At 36.2% G+C, this 20280-nt stretch overlaps 1 protein-coding gene and 1 non-coding gene across 2 annotated transcripts in view; one reads left to right on the plus strand and one right to left on the minus strand.

Moving 5' to 3' along the window:
* The first annotated feature begins 5828 nt into the window (after window positions 1-5828).
* Window positions 5829-5902, plus strand: Trnat-ugu (transfer RNA threonine (anticodon UGU)). Its single transcript has one exon. It is a non-coding gene; the product is annotated as a tRNA-Thr (tRNA).
* A 906-nt stretch (window positions 5903-6808) lies between these two features.
* The window catches only part of LOC126334962 (uncharacterized), a 65192-nt gene continuing 51720 nt past the window's right edge, over window positions 6809-20280 (minus strand). Inside the window, exon 5 of the mRNA XM_049997733.1 lies at window positions 6809-17332. Coding sequence (XP_049853690.1) covers window positions 17272-17332 — 61 coding nt within the window. The 3' untranslated portion in view covers window positions 6809-17271. The remainder of the gene's footprint in view (window positions 17333-20280) is intronic.

Here is a 20280-nt window from a genome sequence, read left to right on the forward strand (position 1 = left end):
CCGGCATTCGCCTAGATTGAAAATGAGAAATCCATTTTCAAGGTTGCCGGCGGTTGGATTCGAACTACATCGCCTTCCGAATGGCGAGCTCAGTGCCTCAATGCGCATAGTTTCCCCAGTCGGTTGAGAATTTGAAAAGAAACTAGTTGTTACACATTGTTTTCAAATAAAATAAAATGTACCACAACAAAAGATAGAATTCTGATACTGCAGGTTTGTCTTTAATCGTGCATGTCTAGCCATTTGATAGTGCACGAATGCATGCATATTTTAAGATTTAATGTAATGGTATTTCTGGCTTCCATTATTACAGCATTACAAGAGCACAAATAGATTTTGACGAAATGGATAAGGGGAGATGCAGGGCGCAGTTGGCTCAGAAGAATCCAAACACCCCGCTGAAAAAAATGTTTTAGAAACAAACGAACTATAGATCATATGCTCTCCACAAAGCCCTCCCTATCGTTCCGTAAGGGAACAAGTTGGCACAGATTGGGCGATATTTTGCCATTTGGGATATTAATGACAAAATTTTGAACAAGTTTTTTAAATAAATGCAACCATCGAAGTTTGATCGATATTTTTTTGATCAACGCGATATTTAGGCAACTCGGTCAAATCCAGGTGTATTTTTATACACTGATTTTAATATAATTGGCTCAGTTGTTTGTAACATCTTTTACTGCTCTGCTGTAAGGAGAAATACTGAATTAATGTATCCCAAAGTTCTACCAGTCTCCAAATAACGGCTCCAGCGCTAATATTAAACTGCTGTAGATAGGTAATTAGGCTATTATAGTAGTTTGTACATATTTATAACTTATTGTGATGCAAGTGGACGATTCAAAAACTGTTTTGCTCTTCTTTCTCGTTACAAACTTATCCGAAATTAGAAACTATCATTACAGAGCGCAGCACAAAAACTATAAACGGCAGCACTCACATTTAATTCAATTGCAACTAAGAAATGAAATAATTTACAAAACAGCCATTGAGCTGAAGTAAGGCCAAAATTTGTTAGTTAATTTCAGGTTAAAAAAAATGTTATGGGACTTAGCTGCTAAGGTCATCAGTCCCTAAGCTTACACACTACTTAACCTAAATTATCCTAAGGACAAACACTCACCCATGCCCGAGGGAGGACTCGAACCTCCGCCGGGACCAGCCGCACAGTCCATGACTGCAGCGCCACAGACCGCTCGGCTAAGGAGTGTAACTGATAATTAAGGAAAAGGGTTTGGTGGGGATGGTTAAAATATTTATTTGGATTTTTGGGGATTGACCCATCATTCTTCATTTTCTTAACTTATGTAATTTTCTTCTGTTGATTTTTTTAGTATTTTACTTCATTTCGTTGATGCGAATTTATGGGTTTATACCTGTTTTTTCGTGATGATGTGTTTCTTGTTATGTGATTTTTCTTGTCGTCTGTCAAGGCGAGCTTTGGTTTTTTTGCGGAGGAGTCTGCGTATGGTAAGTTTTTTTATCTTCATGTTGTACAGAATTTGTCTATTTTGATGTATTTCTTTGTCGTATTACATTGTTCTGCGTTAAGTATGTGTTCGTCAGCTGCAGTATGGAATACAAATTTTGCAGTCGTTGCGCTTTTCCCCTTACCTAGTACCAGTATCACTATGATTTTTTCGGTTCTATGTAAGGACTACTGAGGCGAAAAGACCGACAGACGCAAAATTTGTATCCCATACTTCAATAGACGTATACAGGTCAACTGAAGTACAGAATAGACGAAAAAAGCGACCTATGTAACATTGATGTCATTTACCTACATAGGTCAACTAAAGAACAGGATACAAATGTTAGGTATGTAGTTACTTTTCGCCTTCGCTAGCACTAGTATCCTATTCTTCAATTGACGTATATAGGTCAATTGAAATACAGGATACACATGTTATAAATGTTATTTCCCATTCGCTAGTACTACTATCCTATTCTTCAGTTGACTTATATAGATAAACTGTAGAATGGGATACAGATCTTATTGTTATCGGTTTTTTTGTCGTCGCTAGTAAGACCTACACTGGGCAACTGAAGTATAGGGTACAAATTTTTGTGTGTGTCGTTTCTTTCCGCCTTCGCGTAGTTGAACTGAGGTACAGGATGCCAGTGTGACGTTTGTCAAATTCTTCATTTACGTTAGCAACAGTATCCTATTCTTCAGATGACCTATATAGGTCAACTGAAGCATGGGATACAAATATTTTGTGTGTAGGTCTTTTCGCCTTCGCTAGTAATACTATCTACGTAAGAACAGAATGCTAGCAGCAGCAGATGTGAAAGAAACACCACCTTCAAAATTTGCCTCCCTCACTTCAGTTGGGCTATATAGGTGAAGAATAGGATGCTAATACTAACGAAAACGTCGATGTACGTTAAATTTGTATCCCGTACTGCAGCTAAGCTATACAGATGGACAGAAGTTGGAGATACAACTCATGTGTATGTCAACTGAGATATTCCGTGCTACCGTTACTTCTATCACTTTTTTTCCTTCCCTTTTTACAGAAGTACTAGAACTGAAACAAGCGATAGTCTAACATTATGTTCGAAATATTACTGGACGTGATATATGTCCACCGTCTGTTTTCTCTCCTGCACACCTTTGTTTATGAACACTCGTCTTTGTTGTTAAATCTGTCTAATAAATCATCTCAAAGCCGACAGGTTGTATCCCGTTCTTCAGTAGTGCCGTTTTTCCTAAGCTCTGGAGTAAATAATTTTTTGTGGCTTCTTGAAGGACTGCTGATTACCGGTATTTTAAAGCATTTTTGTAGTAGATTTAAAAGCTCTGGGTTATTTTAAGATGACCTTGTTAGAAATGACAGAAACATGTGCAGGAAGGATGAATAAAGCTGTCCTGATCATATTAGGGCCATTGTGGCCTTATTGGGCTCTCAGGTCTGTTTTTCCCTTCCCATGTTTTATTAGTTAAATTTTTATTTATTTTCTTCTTTTTCTATGATTATTGTAGGCATTTTTGCCTGATGAAGCTGACATAGCCTATAGAGTGAAAGTCACTCAACCAACCTCACAAAATCAGTGTGGAACGCCTCCTGACATGGAACAGTCAGCAGCACTTTCATCATCTAGGGGGAGGTTCTTCAGCGACATATTAAGGAAGAAGAACGGCACCCAGAGGAGAAAAGGTTTAAATTATGTGGGAATCAGGGTAACTCAAAGTTTATTTTTTGAAGGTCAACATGAGAACAAAAACTTTGGGGAAAACCTCTCAGGCACAACCCAGGGTCTCAAAACTGGATACCTCTACTACTTGGTATTGTTTCCCCTGGAGTGTGAACTTGGTCGAAGATATGAGTTGTGCTCCTGCTGTGGACCATATGTTCGTGAGCCTTGTGTCTGGATCAACAAGAGAGACACAATTTAGAACTGTTATTTTGTGGCCCTACAATGAAATCTTATGACACAATCTCATTCTGAAAATTTGAATTTTTCTTGTTGCTTTTCTTTTAATGTGTAATAAACTTTTTTGACAGTTTATTCAGCATTTCACTGTCTCCAACCCATCCTTTCCTAGACATGGCCTCATTGAGGTACATGCAGTGGTGTTATTGGGCACACTGTGTACCCAAAGAATACAAATTTACTGCATTTTTTAAATTCTAGTTTAGGACGTACTTGAAATATGTTCAATGACCAGAATTCATTTTTCTTAGTAGCTCAAGACCTATTCTAAAGGTATGCAAAGTTTCAAGTTAATCAACTGAATACATGGCAACGAAAAATCGGCATACATTCAGGTGGAATTATTTGGCACATGTACCTTATCTCGTCACTACAAAAAATTCTAAGTAATCCACATTCCTGCAGCACTGCTTTCTTATGACTCATTGTTGACTATGGAAAAATTGATAGATAACCTCATTCACTGCAGACAACATTCTTGTGCAATACCAAGCACCTGAGTCTCATGATAAGTGCATAGACGCTTAACAGAGATATTAATGCTCAAACATGGTGCTTGAGAGCCACCCAATGTTACAGCACATAGGTTGGCAATAGTTTCAATTATGAACACTTCCTCCTTCTTCTGACAAGTGCCACTTGTTGGTAACATGGTGCAAAAAACACCCCATCATATAACACAATGCTACTTTAAATTAGCTCCAAACAGTTGTCAACCATTGTTTGAGTTTTGAAGGAATAAGCTTCCACCTAGTGACTCGGGAACTGGAAGGGTGACTTTTTTGTTCTATAGGGTATTTCTGAGATGGAACTCCCAAACATGGACATCCTTCTTCATAAGACCATTTACAGATCTGTAGTACTGTTAGCTTGTAAGGTTGCATGGGAACATGAGGGCATGCATAGTCATAGTCTAGGTTCCAGTTGACCATCACAACTGAGGAGTGAAATATTGTGCATGTTGTACTTCGTAACCCTTTGACACCTGACAATAAGTAATGGACTTTCTGCAACATTCTGTGTCATCCAGCACCATTATGTTGGAGAATAGCATCTGCCAGACTAGGGAATTACAGTCCCTTGTGTAGGCTGCCACAACACAAATGGCTGCATCCAGAGTGGAGCCATAACTGGCAAGCACGGACTGCTGATGAATGGTGTCGCATCATTCTCAGCAATGAGTCACAGTTCTGCACTTTCCCGAACGACCACCATCAGCAACTATAGCAGCGACCTGGGGAGAGGTTGCGTTCTTCCAAATGTTTTGGAGAGGCACAGCAGCGTTACTCCTGGCATCATGGTGTGATGAGTCACTGAGTACGAGTTCACATCATGGTCGATAGTGACTGAGGGAACTGCGCGATAACACGACAATACATCACAGACATCCTCATTTGTTAACCTCTCATGTGACAACATTGTGGTGTCATTTCCAACAGGACAATGCTCATTCACAAAAGGGGCATACTCTGTGCAATGTCTGCACGATGCTGAGCTATTGACACGGTCAGTAAGGTACCCAGATCTGTGCTCAATAGAATACGTGTGGGACCAGCGTGTATGTCAACTCTGTCCCTGTGCCAGTATCTAGGATATTAAGGTACAATTACAACAATTGTGACACAGTTTGCCCCACTTTATGACTCCCTTCCCAACTGAATCAGTGTATGCATCCAGGCCTACAAGAGGTAGCAGGAAATGGAAAGTACCTCAAACCACATTATGACGTTTGTTACAAAGCTGCCTGAAGCTAAAGCCATACTGCTTACAACTATGTTAAACCTTAAAAGGTAATGAAAAAAAACCTATGTTACTTATTACTGCACAGCAAGAATGTATTGAAGAAGTAGTTTTTCATAAAGAACTAGTTTTCAGCAGTGAAACAACCTTTCTTGTGATGTAAAGGTGATTAACCGAAAACATTTGTATGAAGGGACCAGAAAACTTCAATTTTTATGTGGATCATGCATATGAATGACACCCCAAGGTCAATGTGTTCTGTGTTGTAGCGAAGAAAAAGGTCTATAGCCGCTTATTCTTCACTGTACAGAGCCAGTATCTGGACTGGCATACATGCAGATGTTTATAGAATTGGTAACAAATTCATCTGCAATTACAATGAAATGAAATAAACACCCTTAGCTGCTTACAGGCGTTGACATACGTCAACGGGGACAGATGAAAATGTGTGCCCCAACCAGGACTCGAACCCGGGATCTCCTGCTTACATGGTAGACACTCTATCCATCTGAGCTACTGAGGACACAGAGGATAGTGCAACTGCAGGGATTTATCTCTGGCACGCCTCTGGGCACAATATGTTGAGAATGTGGGTTTCGCGGGACGCGTGCCAGAGATAAATCCCTGCAGTCGCGCTATTCTTTGTGTCCTCGGTAGCTCAAATGGATAGAGCGTCTGCCATGTAAGCAGGAGATCCCGGGTTCGAGTCCCGGTCGGGGCACACATTTTCATCTGTCCCCGTTGATGTACGTCAATGCCTGTAAGCAGCTAAGGGTGTTCATTTCAATTGTAATTTCATTCTAACGAGCTGCATGGTTACTGATGGTATCTGTTCTTTTGGACATGTCCAAAAGAACAGATACCATCTTAGCATATATTAATTCATCTGCAGTAGGATGACGCATCACCTCATTTTCACAGAGGTCAGAGACTTTCATACCAACAACCAGCACAACTTTGCCCTTTGTGGGATGCTCTTACACTGGCCTCCACATTCACTAAATCTGACACCATTTGATTCTTTGAGTGGAAGTACCTTACATATCAAGTCTTTGTTCCTCCTTTATTGTCATATATGTTAGAACTGAAGTAGCACATCTGAGTTGCCTCCCTAAACATCGTCTTCAACACATTGGGGCTTGTGTGGAAGATACAAACTCTTAATGAGTTGCACTACATAGCAAAATAAGATTCATAATCCTACATTAATTGCACTATGCCCTATGACTTTTTTTAAAATCACTGTGACAATCATTTAGAAGAACCCTGTCTATTATCTGTCACTTATATCTTTGCTCAACAATGGTCATCAGAATACTGCAGTTTGTTTATGTAAGTGCTTACCAGCTGTCCATTTGAGGCAAACCACATTTTTCTTGAGAAATAAAATTGCTCATTTTGGTCTGACGAGTTCAGAAGACAATTGTAGCTGAGCCATACACACTCAAATTTGTTGTTGTAGTGCTAATATGCTTCCATCTCGAGGATCATATTTTGTAAGACCTATACTCTGCCAAACTGATCACATGTGTGGGGGTTCTTTTCGATGATTTCACCTAAATGTCATCTGTAGTAACAAAATAAGTGCAAACAAAAAAAAATACCAGTGGAAAATTTTAAAACCTGCTTAATGCACATGTAAATATCTTTATTGCAGAAACTGCAATAATGCACAAAATAAAAATATATAATGAGTGTATACAATGCACCAGCAGAAACATAAGTCTTGTTGAAACAAATGGTCCCAATAACAGCTTCAATACAATAACTGAATACTACATAGATTATAAATAAACAAATATCACAATAAAAAATACAGACAATGAGAACAAAAACAGATTTTTTTTAGAATTTTCTAACCTTTGTGTGTAATTATGACTAAAGGAAATGGGGAAAATAATAGACACAATTTTGTATTCATCAATCTACATGACTTCATGGGACAGCCAAAATTACTTTCATGCATTTTTTTTTGCTTGTTCATTCTAGAATAGTACAATGAAATAATCTTCTTTCAATAAAAACCACATGTAATATTTCTGTAGTGTAAGGAAAATATTTTATATTATGTTTACATGGTATATTTGAATACTGATATGCACATTTACATACAATCAGACACACTGAGTGTAAGACAAAACAGAAACAAAAAATAAGTAACATGCCTCATCTAATATTCAAGCTTGATATAATCAGTATTATGTACAACCTTTTGTGACAGTCATAATATATTATTAGTGTGTCACAATTGACTTAAAAGAATACATAATAATACATACAGTACATAAAATATGAAACAAGGAAAGTGGACTGTGTGTCATAAATCCAGTCATTTATGTGAAACACTGAAGAAAAATATATTAATATCAAAAGCATACTGATAGTAGAGACACAAAAAATCATTAATGTTATGTATACAACAAGATGGAATAAAGGAAGGGAAAACATCAGATGAGAAGCAACAACTGGTATCTGAGGATCGAAAGTTGCCTAAGCAGAGCTGAAGATTAGTTACTTTTTAAATCTAGGCAATGGTTGTTTGGTTGACTGATTTGGGGGAGGGGACCAAACAGCGCGGTCATCGGTCCCACTGGATGAAGGAAGGATGGGGAAGGCAATTGGCGTGACCTTTCCAATGAACCATCCCAGCATTTGCTTGAATCGATTTACAGAAATCAGGGAAATCTAAATCAGGATAGCTGGAAGAGGGTTTGAACCATCGTCCTTTCGAATGCGAGTCCAGTGTGCTAACCACTGTGCCATCTCGCTTGGTCGCTTGTATGAAAAGTAAAACACTACTAGATGAATACACTTTACAAAAGTACATTCTTCTAACACATGGATTATCAGTTAAAGCAGTATTTCAGAAATTAAATCAGTCGTGTATGCTTTATGAAGTTGGATTTCAATACAATAATTAAAGATTATATTACCTTATATTCTTAAATAAAAACAATTTGTTTATTGAGTTTATTGAACTGAAACCTGAAACTATTTACAAGCTCTTTTCTTACAAGCAGTATATCTGTTTGTATAATACTCAAGTTTAACTACACTAACACAAATGACACTCTGAACTGCCACTTACACAAAACTATGTATCTTTATTCACTAATACTCAAAATAATATTCTCACTGAACAAATGTTGTTTTACAGTACCGGTAACAATAAGAAATACACCGAAGCATCAGAAACATATTCATCTTTTACAAATTTCAGATACATTCTGGAAGATGAATTCAGTTGTGTGTAGTTTATGGACTGCCCCACAACCGCCATTTAACTAACATTATCTGCATTCCTACATAGTTTTATATTTGGAATAACATCATTATATTACATTTAAACAGTACACAGAAACAGTAAATAACACTGATAAACATATATTTGACTATAGATAATTCTAATATTACTTCTGGTTTCATTTTACATGACTGATAGAAGATATGCTTATAGTTGATTATGATTTTTTTTTTCGTTTATGTATACAGAACATGTGCTCAAAGTACATTATGAAGCATACATCTTTTTGCTAAAAGTGTTTGAGTATTATAAAAAATCTCAAGATAGGACATTAAGCATATGTTCCAACATTCATAGATATTCAAACTTATATAAAATATCATAAGCTTTTCAGACTTGAGAATGTGTTTTCTTGTGCCTATAAAGCAAATGAATTCAGAAATAAGTTATACTGGTCATTTGGAAGTTTAAAGTTATTTCTGGAAAACAATTACTATTAATGGTATGTGGACATTTTATGCACACAATCTTAATGAAACAAAGTATAGTTACAGTTTTCTTATATTCTTAAATTTTGTATGTAGTCAAATACAGAAAGACAAACCTCATAATATAGGGGGAAGAAGCCACATGAATGTTTTCATGGTCCCTCTTAATGATGACAATACACTCTTAAAATCTGGTTTAACAGAAAAATACCATTATGAAAGCTAACTGGTAAGCATCAAAACTACTGGGAAGCTTTCTGGTCAAAATGACTGATAAAACCATCTTAGGCTGCCAGCCGGGTGAAAACTCAAAAGTTCGAGCTGCAACACATTTTTTTGAGCTGATACCTAAAGACAGTCCAAATAACAAATAAAAACTCATGCAATAGATCACACATGTCAATACTATTCTTGCTGGAACATGAGTAATTACATAGATACTTTGTTATTTATGTTTTGACTATCTGACTGGTATTTTATTGTCAACCGAAATGAAACTGATGCATAAAAGTAATGGAGATTAAGTAGTTATTTGAACAGCTTAAGTAAAGTACCTATCCATGTTGGTACAGCATATCTCTGAAAGTAATTCTACATAGTATATATCAATACTTCACAGTTTATTTTACAGAAATATCACAGAACAAAAGGAATCATATCTCCTTAAAAATTAACACATGATCTGGTGTATAGCAAATAAAACATATACCATGAATGACAAGTACAGGAAAAACAGAGACACATGTTACTATGATAAGTCACATTTTTTAAAAAAACAAATTTAATATATGAATCATGCAAAAGCTGAAAACTCTGAAAAAATATTTAAATTACAGAGGCAAGAGATTACCTCTTAGAAATACAGGGACTGACCCACCCATATGTGATGGAAGAAAATTTTGGTACCTGAAGTCTGGAGAATTTTTGTAGTAATGAAGATGCCAACAGGAAGGAGCTTCCAAAATTACTGCTACAAGAAACAATCTCCTTTATCAAAGTTCTTCCATATTTAATGGTACCTACTTAGATTCACTAACTAGTCTGCTACATTACACACATTAAATATATATAACATTTTTATATTGACTGCTAATGTGTATGTGGCAAGAATGTTGTAAAGCTCAAAATTACTGGCTGATGAATGATGGCAGACACTGCATACACTTTACTAACAATTACCACAAGATAATCAGATATCATATTGTGGATATTATGGAAGTGTGGATGCATTGTTTGTGAGATCTTGCAGCAAAACCAGTAACTTTACACATATGGACAGACACAGCTACACAAATACACACATGTGAGTGGTGAGTACACACACACACACACACACACACACACACACACACACACACACACACACACACACACACACTCTTCAAATATAAAGCTGATCAAAGAAATTCTTTTGGTAAAACAGCACCAAGGGATGTACTGGAATAAACAAGAATATCCAGAAAATGTGTTGCTAATAACTGATGATGCCAACAAAAGGATGTTTATGATATTGACATTTTGAACAGACGGTCTGGGGAAGCCCTTTGAGACCTGCAGCACTATTACTCTGCAAACTGCTGCTCTGCTTTGGTAGAAATTCGTATACCTGAGTTCATTTTTGTCACCTATACCACACTACTGTATAGCATTCTACATTTTACTTTTCTTTTATCTGATAATTGCATTGTTTGATAATTTTGACTGTGAGATACTCTTCTCTTTTTGGAAACCAATGTCATATGAAAATAAGTTTCCTGTGTGCTACGGCACAAGTGGTTTGTTTTTAACATCACTGTATTATGTTTGTCTTTTCATTTGTCCTCATGTCAATGTGCAAAATGCTCTAATAGTACTTTTACAGTGCTGCGCTATATCAATGATCTATAGCAAAAAGTTTCAGTTTTGTCTGTCCTGACATTTGTGTCATAAGTGAACGCTTGACACACATACACAAACTCAAAATGCATGCTACAGGGAAGATCAGAAATTCATTCCCACCTGCTGCCTTCCACTGTTTGTGTTGTAGGTATTGCTTTTATGTGTATTCCTCAGCTGAATGTTCTGAAAGGCGTTATTCTTCAATTTTTCTTTTCTTTTTTTTCCCCTTGTAACTTTTCACACTTTGCTTCATGATGCTTCCTGCTGCACTTCTCTTGTTAGATGAAACATGACAGTTTGTGATTCTAAAATATTTGACAATAACAGTAAATTTTTATGTGTCAATATTCAACAAAAACAACATGAAACATAGGACTTTAAATGCAGTGCTATTTATATACATTCTTGCAGCTATTTATGATACTGTTCGGTATGCCAATGTCCATACACACAAGTCACAGCAGGTGTAATAATGATGTGGAGGACTGGACAACATAATGATTATTTATCATACATATTAGCATCATCTGCCTCCTAATGATCCCATGTAATAATGTGTTGTTTCTTTACATCAACTTAAATATACCAAAGCTAAAATTACATTTTGTCTGTATTTGCTAACATTTGCTGCTTATCTCAGTATGTCACAAGACTAAACAGAAGCTTTAGATATAGGTCGCAATACTGAGCATGTTGGGGGAAAATATTGCTTTCTGTTTCAAGAGATATGATTAATATGCTTAACAGTTAGTAGTGAAGAGTTATTAACAATAATCAACAGAAAAGCAGAAATAATAATCGCTGATAGACAGAACACAATGAAAACTTATAGCACTGATATCAACTTGTTTACAATTATTGCAAAAAAAAATGCAGATGCATGTCGTGCAGAACCAAATTAAATGGTTGTAATAACAAATACTGCTCTGTCAAAAATGACCAGAACACAAAAGAACTATGACTACATCAATATGTCTGATTAAGCACCTTGCACTGTTCTTATTCCTTCATATTTCAAAATGTTTTCAAAAAGACTAACGACAAACATGCCAAACAATGGCAAATAAATTACTGGTGGCAGATGTTGGCAATACTACAAATCAAAAGTATATCGGCCAATAACAACAATAACAGTACACCAATAAAATCAGGAACACTTTCTTACTTTCCAATCAACTCTCTGTCTGTAGCAAGTCTTCCCAATGGACACCATTTTGGAGATTTAAATATCCAATAATAGTGACTGTGATGTGTGGATGTTGTGTGTACTGTGTGTATTGTTGAAGTTGTTAATACTGAAGGGGAGGATGGAAGTGTAAAATCCTGGGTGTGTATATAAGGGCTAGTATTCTCGAGTAGCCCCAAGGGAGACATTTGAGCTTAACAATCCCATCCAATGGACAGATCACTATCAATACTGCCACATATCCTGACTTCGTGAGAGACCGCAATTTGATATTTAAGCCAGGACAGTGCTGCAAAGTCTATAAATCAGGAACTTTATGCCAAATTCTCTCCTCTTCTTCCTGGCCAACTACTAGTGGTGAAAATTTCTGTCATCGCCAGGACTTGAATCAGCTTAACACAAAGTGAGAGTGCCACACCACATATTAAATGTTTTATTCACTTCACATTATATGAAATCCTAGAACACTCAGTTAAGGAAGTTCACAATGAAATGGAAAAGCCATATGAAATAAGCATTGTTAATTCCATTATAAATATAAATGATTTCAACAAACTACAATAATGACAACCTCATGATTTTACAATGGGAAATAATTTGTCTTTCTATGACATTGCCATAGTGATAATGATACACAAAGCAAAAGCAGTGGTACACAGGATGTATAATGTAATAGATTCAGTACTGAGATCAAGAGAATGAAATTAATGAAAGAAGTGAACAGACAGCAACATTTAATCATTCTTCATCATTCCTCAGCCCACTTGTTATTCTGTTTGTTCACACAGCTCTTTCTAATCAAATTTTCACTTTTTGTTTCCTCTCATTCCAAATGCTGTAGCCAACTGCTCTCATATCTCAATAACTGCTAGAACTTCATACGGGTGCCACATTTACTCACCTGCACTCTCATTTAATTTTTGCTTTCACTTGGTCCATATCCATAACCCCACACACATGGGCCTACCACTTTGATCAATAACGCAGAGATGAAAATGGCAGATATGCATCTGCATATATAGGATGTGAAACACTGAGTTCAAATTTTTATATTCAGTTGGAGAGTGGCAACTACACGAGAGGTACTTGCTTGTGACATTTTCATAAACAAGTGAAGCAACTGAAGAATTATAAACAAACAAGAAACTACAGATGAACAACAAAGAAATGGACATCAATACTATAGAAATAATGAAATTATAATCTTCTACAAAGTATTTGTAGACACTGATACAAAATTTACTGCCTATTTTAATATTCTTGAAATCATAAAAATCAATTTTTGTACAGGAGACTTGACTGATAAATATTTTACATCATTCTCTAGAATAGGTTGACAACACAGTATCAGATTCAATAAGCAGGGTGTTAGATCTATCCAGACAGAAATAGCTTCAAGGGTGACTTATTCTGTTTCATAACAGAGAACCTGATCCTCCTAAAATGTTTAAAGCTGCCTGGGGCCCAGTGCTCCTCGCAGTTCATTTCCAAATATAAAGCACAAATGAAGATCTCTCTACCTTCCTTTCAGTGTCCCTGGTTTAGTATTAAGAAGCTCTATGCCAATGATTATTCTCATTTTAGTTAGAATATTATAAAATACCCCAAAAAAATGTACAAACACATCTATTCAGTCTCAACAGGTTGCACTATTTATGAGAGTAAAAATTAAACTCTCAGTCTTTTGTGTCATTATTCTGTTCAGTGAATTATTGGTTTTACACCTGTTCTATATATCTATTACCTTTTATGATAGTAGAAATCCCAGTACAGTAACAACAAACAAAAATGACACAACCACTCATAATTAATTCTAGATGAGAAAAGAAAAACAGCAACATAGTTAGAACATTCTTTGATACACAGATGGAAGAGTGCCTAACCAAAAAATCTACATATGTACTCCACAAGCTATTATGTTCAGTCTCATCTCCTCACTCCCCAATAATTCCATTTATGGCTGCTACATGGGATGTACATGATAAAGAAATTTCTAGCATGGAAACAGACAGAAATGTCCACATTTTATAGTTTACTTCTATTCTATATCTAAGAAACAAAAAAAAAAAAAAAATGAAGATTTTTCACAGGGCAATAACTACATCACATTTAATTATCTACCACTTTGAGTGAATGTATGTATTCTTTTATGGTGTCCTTTCTCTATTATGCTCAAGACTCCTTTTCATTACTAATAAGAATAGCAAGTACAATGGGCAGATAGAAAACAAAATACAAAATAACACAGAGGAGGAGGAGGAGGAGGAGGAGGAGGAGGAGGAGAAAATATAGGACACTGAATTATTTGGCCACCAGCAGCAGCATTAATGACAGGATGCCATTAGAAGCAGTTACAAATGATGGCATAACTTCTGCAAACTTGTAAAGATCAATAAAGGAATGTAGTATAAGAAGAGGGGAGTACATACAAAAACCTAAATTGACAACTGTGAGGCACTAAATTGCAATTTACATTGACCTCCTGCAGTTTGAGTTTGTTATTTATATTCATCCTTACATCTCCCTGTCCCTTCCATTTTTCTTGTTTAGTATCTTCTTTCTCTTGTTTGTCTTTGCCGAAGCACTGCTTTGGTCTATAAGTAAAGGGTTGCAAAAATCTATTGACTATATTGATTTCATATATTAAAAACAAGATATCATTCAGGGTGTCAGTAAACAGTGACTGGGAGACTATGTTCCCTGATTATGAGACTTTCAAAATAATTAAGCAGCTGACTCGAAGCTCTAATTATAATTAAAATCACCTGTTTTTATCTCAGTCTGTCATACGTAAGACAGCATTATTTCTTTTTTCATAGTAGTCTTCTCGAAATACTACTAAAAATAAGTTCATTGTGCAAAAGAAACACCAGCAATCCTCACAATAATGAATAAGGTACATTGTTGTGGAAAGTGTTTCAGTACAATTGTTCTGGGTTCATGACTGTGTCTGAGAAGGGCATTATAGGACTAATCTCATGCCAGGTTGATGAGTGTGGAGAGGAGGAAGTTGGACCTGTTTTATTGATGGTAATTATTTGCTTTTAGTGGCCAATACTGGCACATCTTAGTAGACCAGTAGCCCACAACTGCTAATAAATGACACTGGTATTAACATTTGTTTGAAACTAACAATAGCCACTGAAGTCAATACTTCTCACTTCTTATACTATTTTTTTAACACTCTTACAATGAAACAATCATACACATTTCTGAATTAAAAGTGCACATAAACTAAATTAAAATAACTTGTGGGGTGAAAGAAACCATTATGGACTTTCTCTCATTTGTACTACCATAGGATATCTTATTACCGAGAACAATCTGACAATATGCATTTTAAGGCCACTCACAAATGCTAACAATTACCTACACTGCAGGGATAGAATAGGTATTTTACACATAACTGCAGCAACCCTAACAGGGCAAAGCATTTTCTCCAAAAGTAAGGATGACACAGTATTCACTGTCAGGTGATGTTTCGAGTGCCTAACACGTTTCATCCTCACTGCGCACTGACGCAAATTTATGAAGTTGGGTCAGAATTTTTAAAATCTAGAAGGAAGGTTAGCTTCCAGTAAAAAAAGTTATGTTTGCAGTGTCCAGTCAATGGCATGGAATGCCTAACTGCTTAAAAATTCCCTAGAAATTTGCTACTACACCACATTTAAACATCACACCATGCTGACAGAATACACAACCACACATTTAAATATGGAGTAATGAAAAGATAATTGAAATAGTGCTATCACAAAGTATGTAAATAAACTACAGCTATGCTTTGCATTATGTAATAATCACAATCTCTAGTCACAAAAGTAAGAGAGAAAAAAAAGAGGTATAAACTTACATTATAAAATATAAAGAGAAATATCACAAAATATATGAGAAACTGCCTCCAAATAAAATGTGGAAGCAAAATCCATGTTCTTCCTCCAAAAGAGAGGACAGATGTATAGTGTTCCAGACAAACAAATTAATGCAAATTAATGTCATGTCTTTCAATTGTAATTTTTACATGATATTTTAAGTAGTACTGCATGAAAAAAACCTGTCAACTTACAATATGTGAAATCACAATAGATCTTCAAGCAGTCTAATAATTACCTGTGCTTGGACATGTAAAACATATAAATTGCAAGACTAAAGAAATACTATTTTACATGTGAAACTTAGTATTTAAAACTATGACACAAGTGGTTTAGACCACTCAAAACGTTGGAACAATAGTTTATATAAATACAATATCTGTAATTTGGCTCAATTGGTGTTAACGTTGACATTTTGGCACTTTGTTGCTTCTGTTTTAATTTTATAAGACTTAACGTGCTAAATACTTACTCAAGCTTGAAAAAAAAAAAAAAAAAAAAAGCCACATATAGTGCATCAAAATTCTCAGCTGAGATAAGAAAGACACATTACCAACTACAGTAAATTAATATTCATACTACTGCCTCACTGACACTAAGGTCTTCACTTCTGAGCAAAATTATTACATGAAAAACGTCACATGTGCTACATGTTTACTAGCTGACAACAATCAAATATTTAGTTTTCAAACAATTACCAATGGCTGAAGAAGAAAATGTGCAAATGACCAGAATACATATTCTCTGTTTTGACAAATACAACAGGCAGAAAGACTCAGCACTACGTTATTGTAGTTACAGCAACAAATGGGAAACCCTCTTAACAATTTACAAATGTGCCCACTTCACGTTTGACGTCTTCAAGCAATGGAAATACATAAAGTATGCGTTTATTTTACTAACAATTGCAGTGCATCAAATTTTGGATATAGACAGAAATATCTGCAGCGTCAAGTTAACCATAATGTTGTGATTCATAATATTTAACATGGAATGTCATGACATTTACCACAAATTATGATAATCAGGAACCAGATATCATGAACAGGAGTTTAAGAGTCATGCACTGGTTTGTGAAATGAATCAACGGTGTCTATTTCGTTCTTTCTTTCAAAAAATAATACCATCGGTACACTAGTATTCAAAGCAAGTTCATACAGCATTCGTAACTAATATAAGATATCAAGCTGTTGCAAGTCTAGAGTAAACAGTTTTCTTTATATATACAAATGTGTGCTGGTTGTGTGCAGTGGAGAGAGAGAGAGAGAGAGAGAGAGAGAGAGAGAGAGAGAGAGAGAGTGTGTGTGTGTGTGTGTGTGTGTGTGTGTGTGCGCGCGCCCGGTTTCACTCCTTCTATCATGCCAAACAAAAAATCAACAAAAATAGCTTCTTTAACAATAAGTAAATTGATACATTACTCTTTGTTTAGATACTCCAAGCCATTACAACTTTCTTGAAGGGTACAAATACTGCTTTGTCAGGATCACTGGAAATAGGACGTCGAAAATTAATAATGTAAAAGCATAATAAATATCCAAAATACATTAGAAGTAATTTTTAAAAATGACTTGTTTTATTGAAATCTATATACACTGATGGGAAAAAATTGCAACAGCAGGAAGGAGTTTTGCAAGAGAAACAAAAGATGGTAGGCGTGTTGCCACTAGAACAAGAGTGGTGATAATAGTGCCACTATGAGAATGTAGATCAGGTTTGTTTTAAATACACACTGTAATCGTCATGAGCATTAGTTACCTTTGAGATTGGGCATGGTGAGCTGACATTAGTCAAGAATGCCTTCAAGGCAATGAAGACACCATTATCAACAACTCACTGAACTTGAATGAGATCATGAACAGAGCTACAAGAAGCTGGATGTTCCTTCTGCAATACTGCAGAAAGACATGGTCAGAATGTAGCCACTGTACATGATTACTGGCAGCACCGGTCACAAGAATGTATAGTCACAAGAAGATTGGGCTCGGTACGGCCACGTGTCACTACCAAGAGGGAAGACGGCTCTGCACTGACAGCAGCAATTTGAATGTCAGTTGGCACCACAGTGCCACAGCGAGCTGTTAAAAATCAGTTACTTCAAGTACAGCTCCGTGTCAGATGCCCTGCAGTGTTTATTCCACTGACTCAAAACCACCACTATTTGTGAATTCAGTGATGTTACTCAAGAGCTCACTGAAGGTGGAGGTCTTGTGTGTATTCTGATGAAAGCTGGTTCAGTCTTGGTACCAGTGATGTCTGTGTGTTGGTTATGAGACGGCCAATTGAGGGTCAGCAACCAACCTGTCTCCATGCAAGACACACTGGACCTACACTTGGTGTTATGGTTTGGGGTGTGATTTCATATGATAGCAGGAGCACTCTCGTAGTTATCCAGCACACCCTGACTGCAAATTTGTAAACATGCTCTACACAGTGTCGACATGTTGCCTTGGCTTGCTTTATCACTATGTCTCTCCAATCAAGCAGATATGGGATGTTATCAGATGACATCTCCAGCATATTCTACAAACAGAATTAACTGTTTCTGTGTTGACTGACCAAGTGCAAAAGGCATGGAACTCCATCCCACAAACTTATATGTGACACCTGTACAATGCAATGCATGCACATCTGCCATGCTTGCATTCAACATTCTGGTGGATTCACCAGTTATTAATGTACCTGCATTTCACATTTGCAATGGCTTATCTCACACTTTTGTTAACCAGTGATCTTGAAATGTTAATCACTTGAATATGTTATCTAGACAAATACATTCCCAAAATTTCATTAATCCATATTATTTAGTTTTCTGTGTTGCAATTTTTTTTTTTTTTTTTTTTTTTTTTTTTTTTTTTTTTTTTTTTTTTTTTTTTTTACATCAGTGTGAATTTCATTCGTATATTATTGAAACATTGAATTCTAAACTGAATTTTAAATGGTTTCACACAAAGTTATGATAATTCTAGAAACACATCAAATCACTGCCAAAACACATGTCATCTGCCTCATGCTTCTTGAACCTGTACTGCTTAAATCACTTACAGGATTCATGTAAATAAACATGTTGTTTTCCATACTTATCCAAAATATAGATAGAATAGCTGGCAACCACTTACCTTTAGGAGAAAAATTTTGGTACTGCCAATACACACATTTAAAAGTGAAGTAACTGTTCACAACTTTTGGAACAATTACTCCCTTCTTCAGAGTTATTCAGCCAAATATTGAATCTACTAGCCTGTTTAGACAATGTTAACACCATGAACAATGAGAGGAAGTACACCAGGCAGACACAAATAATGAAAAAAACAATTCATTTCTGAAAGTATTTCTCAAATATTTTGAAGTCTGCTTCCCTCATATACAAATTAAAATCAGATGGTTCAAATGGCTCTGGGCACTATGGTACTTAACATCTATGGTCATCAGTCCCCTAGAGCTACTTAAACCTAACTAATCTAAGGACATCACACAACACCCAATCATCACAAGGCAGAGAAAATCCCTGACCCCGCCGGGAATCGAACCCGGGCGCGGAAGCGAGAACGCTAACGCACGACCACAAACTGCGGACTTAAAATCAGACCAACTGGTAGTGAGAGGATAGAATTGTTAAGAACTAGCATTAATATATTATGCGCTGAAAAGAGGGATCCGTATACAAAACAGAGGACAAGTACAAAACCAGCAGTGAAATTACATTACAAGAAATACAGCAAAATTATAGTGTGTCATAAGGAAGGCCAAACACATGCATAATGCACAGAAAATTAGCAAGTCAAATAATCAAGTAAAAACTATATGAAACAACATAAAACCTGTGACAAATATGAACCTACAGGGTGTGGCAGAAAGAAATCCCTTATTAGGGAAGCTAAGAAAAATGAAACCAAGTAGGTAACATTTTTATTTTTATTAGCTAAGAACACACATAATGCCATTTAAGAATGCACAGTATTAATGTGTTTCAAACAATATGTCACTTATATGGCTGCTCCACTGTTGCTTCATTTTCCTGAGGGTTTCCAAAGCTCGAGGGCAATGTTACTACATCTTGCACTTGAGATTGCCCCCACAGAAAAAAGTTACAGGTTGTGAGGTCTGATCAGTCTATGGCCAACCAATCTCACCACCCAAAGAAATGACTTGTCCAGGAAACATTTCCCTCACTAATGCCAGAACTGACATGCTTTGTGGACCGTAATGCCATCTCGTTACAACCACACCTTCTCAAGGTCACCAAACAGTTCAACTAATTTATGCTGTAGGAACTCACCGAGTGTAGCACAGTGCCAACTGCTGCTCACAGTAACTCTCTCATCATTTTCTTAAAAAAATGGAGTGGTTGCTGACTGAGTTTTTGGAGGTTGTTTTTGGGCCAGTACCTGCAATTTTGTTTGTTTACTTCACCTGACAGACGAAAATGTACCTCAT

The sequence above is a fragment of the Schistocerca gregaria genome, chromosome 2 (genome assembly GCF_023897955.1).
Source record: "Schistocerca gregaria isolate iqSchGreg1 chromosome 2, iqSchGreg1.2, whole genome shotgun sequence".
NCBI classification, from domain to species: Eukaryota; Metazoa; Arthropoda; class Insecta; order Orthoptera; family Acrididae; genus Schistocerca; species Schistocerca gregaria.